Genomic DNA, 5,379 nt, shown 5'->3' with positions numbered 1-5,379 from the left:
TCTTCTGCATTACCCACCAAGTGCATCCTGGTCCCTGGGCAAAAACTGTACCACGGAGAGGTTTGCCCTTTCCAGAAGCTGGAAGAACCCAAACTGCCTTTCCTAACATGTTCTTTACATGTACAACAGGGACTTTATCTCCCTCTACGGTATGTAGGGAACTGGATTGGTTAGGACCATCACGATTGATAGATCCTCTGGTATTGACTAACCAGGTGGCTTCTGCCAAATGCTTCTCCCAGTGCTTAAATGTTCCGCCACCCAGTGCTTTTAGCATCGTTTTTAACAATCCATTGTATCGTTCAATTTTACCAGAGGCTGGTGCATGATAGGGAATATGGTAAATCCACTCAAAGCCATGATCTTTGGCCCAAGTATTTACAAGACAATTTTTGAAATGAGTCCCATTATCTGACTCAATTCTTTCTGGGGTGCCGTGTCGCCACAGGACTTGTTTCTCAAGCCCTAATATGGTGTTTCGGGCGGTAGCATGGGGTACTGCATATGTTTCGAGCCACCCAGTGGTTGCCTCCACCATAGTAAGCACATAATGCTTACCATTGCGAGATCGTGGCAAGGTGATATAATCAACCTGCCATGCCTCCCCATATTTGTACTTTTGCCATCGCCCTTCCTCCCAGAGAGGTTTCATCCTCTTGGCTTGTTTGATGATGGCACATGTTTCACAGTTATGAATAACCTGTGCAATGGCATCCATAGTTAAGTCCACCCCTCGGTCTCTAGCCCATTTGTATGTTGCATCTCTCCCTTGATGACCTGAGGTCTCATGGGCCCATCGAGCTAGAAATAATTCACCCTTGTTCTGCCAGTCCAGGTCTATTTGAGCCACCTCAATTCTGGCTGCTCGGTCTACTTGATGGTTATTTTGCTGTTCTTCAGTAGCCCGACTCTTGGGCACATGAGCATCTACACGACGCACCTTTACAACTATAGTCTTTGTTCGGGCAGCAATGTCTTTCCACAGTTCAGCAGCCCAAATAGGTTTACCCCTTCTTTGCCAGTTATTTTGCTCCCACTGCTGCAACCACCCCCATAAGGCGTTTGCTACCATCCATGAGTCAGTGTAGAGATAGAGCATTGGCCACCTCTCCCGTTCAGCGACATCTAAGGCCAGTTGGACAGCCTTTACCTCTGCAAATTGGCTTGATTCGCCTTTCCCTTCAGTGGCCTCTGCAACTTGTCGTGTGGGGCTCCACACAGCAGATTTCCATCTGCGATGCTTTCCCACAATACGACACGATCCATCTGTGAACAGGGCATATTTCTTTTCATTCTCTGGTAGTTCATTGTATGGTGGGGCCTCTTTAGCACGAGCTACTTCTTCTCCTGGTGGTGTTCCAAACTTTTTACCTTCAGGCCAGTCCATGATGACCTCTAGGATTCCTGGATGGCTGAGGTTCCCCATCCGTGCTCGTTGTCTAATCAGTGCAATCCACTTGCTCCAAGTGGCATCAGTAGCATGATGGGTGGAGGGAACCTTTCCTTTAAACATCCAGTTCAGCACTGGCAGTCGAGGTGCCAGAAGGAGCTGTGTTTCAGTACCGACTACTTCAGAAGCAGCCCGAACCCCCTCATATGCAGCTAAGATCTCCTTTTCAGTTGGAGTGTAGCCCTCTTCCGACCCCCTGTAGGCTCGACTCCAGAATCCCAGGGGTTGGCCTCGGGTCTCTCCTGAGGCTCTTTGCCACAAACTCCAAGTGGGACCGTTCTCTCCAGCAGCAGTATAGAGGATGTTCTTTATACCCTGTCCCGTCAGCGCTGGCCCTAGGGCCACGGCACGGGCTATCTCCTGTTTAATCTGTTCAAAAGCCTGCTGCTGCTCAGGGCCCCATGTAAACTCATTTCTCATTCGCGTCACATGATAAAGGGGGCTTACAATGAGGCTGTAGTTTGGAACATGCATTCTCCAAAAGCCCACTGCACCCAGAAAAGATTGTGTCTCTCTTTTGCTAGTGGGTGGAGACATAGCAGTGATTTTGTCGATCACATCTGTCGGGATGTGACGACGGCCATCTTGCCACTTTATGCCTAGGAACTGAATCTCCTGGGCAGGTCCTTTCACTTTGCTTCGCTTAATAGCAAAACCAGCACTCAGAAGAATTTGGATTATTCGCTCTCCTTTCGTGAAGACTTCTTCTGCTGTATCGCCCCACACAGTGATGTCATCAATGTACTGCAGGTGCTCAGGAGCACTGCCCTGTTCCAGTACAGTTTGGATCAACCCATGGCAAATGGTCGGGCTGTGTTTCCACCCCTGGGGCAAACGGTTCCAGGTATACTGAACACCCCTCCATGTGAAAGCAAACTGTGGCTTACATTCTTTGGCCAAAGGGATGGAAAAGAAGGCATTAGCAATGTCAATGGTGGCATACCATTTGGCCGCTTTTGACTCCAGTTCATACTGGAGTTCTAACATGTCCGGCACAGCAGCACTCAGAGGGGGTGTGACTTCATTCAGGCCACGGTAGTCCACCGTCAGCCTCCATTCTCCACTGGCTTTACGCACTGGCCATATGGGGCTGTTAAAAGGCGAGTGAGTTTTGCTGATCACTCCCTGGCTCTCTAGCTGACGAATTAACTTATGAATGGGGAGCAAAGAATCCCTGTTGGTGCGGTACTGACGCCTGTGCACCGTTTTTGTAGCAATCGGTACGTGTTGCTCTTTTACTCGCAGCAGCCCCACAACAGATGGATCTTCTGACAGGCCAGGCAAAACAGACAGCTGCTTAATGTTGTCTGTGTCCACAGCAGCTATTCCAAAGGCCCATCGATACCCCTTAGGATCCTTGAAATGCCCCCTTCTGAGATAATCAATACCTAGTATACATGGAGCCCCTGGGCCCGTCACAATAGGATGTTTTTGCCAGTCCTTACCAGTGAGGCTTATCTCAGCCCCCACCCCAGTCCCACAAAAAATGGGAAGGAAGGAAGGGAGGAAAAGAACAGCGGCAACAATCTATGGAGGAAAACTTATTTTACTATAATGTTGGAATACAAAATAACACAATCTATACAATTTAATTGAAATTGAGATTAATAAATCAGACAAGATAAGAGAGAGAGAGTTCCCAGGACCGATTCAAACCTGAAAAGCTTGGAACGGCTAGGAAAGCACCCTCCAGCACCCACTGCAAGGCAGCAAGAGAGCGCCCCCCCCACCCGGAAGGGCCAGATCCCGTGACTTCTGTAATGTACAGGGATAGGTAGCTGGGATTGGGGCAGTGACACTTTAATGCCCCGTACACTGCATGATATTTTGATGTGGAATACTGAAACCCAAAAGCAAAAACAAAAACAAAAACATAGAACCATGACATCTGGTTAATATGGTTTTTATCTCTTATTAATAAAGTTGTTAAGCTAACTATGTTCAGTGTTGCTAAGCTTCTGAATATTTCTAAAATCATTCATTATATTAAAAAGCCAGCTTTTACACAAAATACATTCATGTACACGCAATCTTCATGGTGAGAAGAAAAGCTTAGAAAGATAAACCCTAAAGGTTGATGCCTAAAAACAAACAAGCAAATGAATAAATCTCCAGCAAATACATATATATATAAATAAAATCACATTTGTACGCTTTGGTCATAGACATATATTACAGGCTTGAGTTGTGTTTCACTGATCTTTTCATTTCAAGAAAGAGCAATATAAGTCCTGGACTGGGAAGGTAGATGTTATTCAGAGATGGCAACAACATGCAACAAGAACTAAGATAAATGGGACTCTAATATTTTTATTTCTTGCATTTTCATAAATATGATAAATTTTTGATAAAGGTCTGCAGTTATACCTGTTTCATATCTAGCTTGGGCCAGTGCAAGACATTGTCTTCTCTGATCTTGCTGTTACTAGTGGAAGAGAGCAAAAAATGTGTCTTCAAACACTTTTTCACCACTAACTGTGCCTCAGGTTGTCTAAGATGTTCAGGCATAAATTTTTGAGTATTTGTGAAAATACATAATTTCCTGCATTAACATTATTTCATTTTATTTTATTCTAGGCCTTTATATGTACTTTCTCCAAAGCACTACAAGCAGAGTATAAAGAAAAGGGAATTATCATACAGGTGATACTATATCTTACCTTTACTTATTCCATATCATGCCTTAATCCATTGCAGATATGTTTTACAGTTTCTCAGATGCCATGAGATTCTGCAGAGTGAATGGTCTTATGTAGATGTCTGATAACATTAAACTCTTACTACATGCCTTATTTTAGGTAGTGGCTCCTTACGGCGTCTCTACTCCAATGACAATGCACCAAAAACCTGGTCTTATTACAAAGACTGCGGAAGAGTTTGTTAGTGAATCACTGCATTACGTCACTTTCGGAGATGAGATTTTTGGATGTTTAGCCCATGAATTACTGGTAATTGCATATGATAATTTGTAAACAGATTCTAAAAGTTGAATCAAGTCTGCCTGGGCTCATCGTTTTTTTTGGTTCATTTTCGAAATCTTAAAGTTACGTTTCAAAAGACAAACTGTGAATAGGTTAATGTTAATATGGCATATAATGTTAATATGGAAGGGAAGAAGATACATGCAGAGTGCAGTGCTGTAAGCAAAGTGCAATATTCTCAACTTCTATGTTTTGAGCTGAGGTCAGTTTGATGTCTTCATCTCTTCTCCAGCTGCCAGTTTCCTACCAAGAATATATCCAAGACTCTACTCCTTTAAAGAAACCAATCAGTAGATTAAAAATTTATTAGTGAAGAAAGGAAAGTACATAAAAACAGACTGTACTGTCACATAAATATAAATTCCTCAAGATATCAAACTAATACATACATATATACATATACATACATATGGCAGCTGTTAATGGTGATCATCAAACAGAAGTATAAGGATAAGAACAGAGAAAGAAAGAGCATTTTCTGATGAGGGAAACATTTGTACTAAAAATATGAAGTCAAATCTTATATATTTATTATATTCTACAATCTTTCTGATCATGTGGTTAATTTCTTTCAAAAGGTTTTTGTAACCTTCTGATTTTGCATTGTTTTTTCTTGATTATTCTAAAGGCATGCGTTCTGCAGCTTGTTCCTTTATGGGTACTCCACAGTGACAGGCTTCAAGAAGCAGCCCTGCAGGCATTTACCAGTTATCTTAAGAAGAGGTGGAGGACATCCTAAATCTTTTTTTGTTTTTTATTTAAATGATAACATGCAATGGGAAACTCCAACAGGAAGCATTTAACCATGGCTCCGTGTACGTAGAAAAAAGTCAAATCAGATGGAAACACACCTGCATGCAAATCACGCATCAAAAGATAATTGAAATTCTTACTGTCATTCATTGAAATTCATTACTGTCCCTTTCCAGTGACTTCTGTGCTTTGGAT

The 5,379-nt window shown here is 42.9% G+C and overlaps 1 protein-coding gene across 1 annotated transcript in view; it reads left to right on the top strand.

Moving 5' to 3' along the window:
- HSD17B3 (hydroxysteroid 17-beta dehydrogenase 3) overlaps positions 1 to 5,170 on the top strand; it is a 27,084-nt gene extending 21,914 nt beyond the window's left edge. The window contains exons 9-11 of the mRNA XM_042826850.1: positions 4,028 to 4,093; positions 4,249 to 4,398; positions 5,060 to 5,170. Coding sequence (XP_042682784.1) covers positions 4,028 to 4,093; positions 4,249 to 4,398; positions 5,060 to 5,170 — 327 coding nt within the window. The remainder of the gene's footprint in view (positions 1 to 4,027; positions 4,094 to 4,248; positions 4,399 to 5,059) is intronic.
- The last annotated feature ends 209 nt before the right edge of the window (positions 5,171 to 5,379 follow it).

This window comes from Centrocercus urophasianus, unplaced genomic scaffold (genome assembly GCF_019232065.1).
Source record: "Centrocercus urophasianus isolate 14NV4802_14NV808 unplaced genomic scaffold, USGS_Curo_1.0 seq_27, whole genome shotgun sequence".
Taxonomy (NCBI): domain Eukaryota; kingdom Metazoa; phylum Chordata; class Aves; order Galliformes; family Phasianidae; genus Centrocercus; species Centrocercus urophasianus.
Note: the sequence above shows the minus strand (reverse complement) of the source record. Positions and strands in the feature narration are given on the sequence as shown.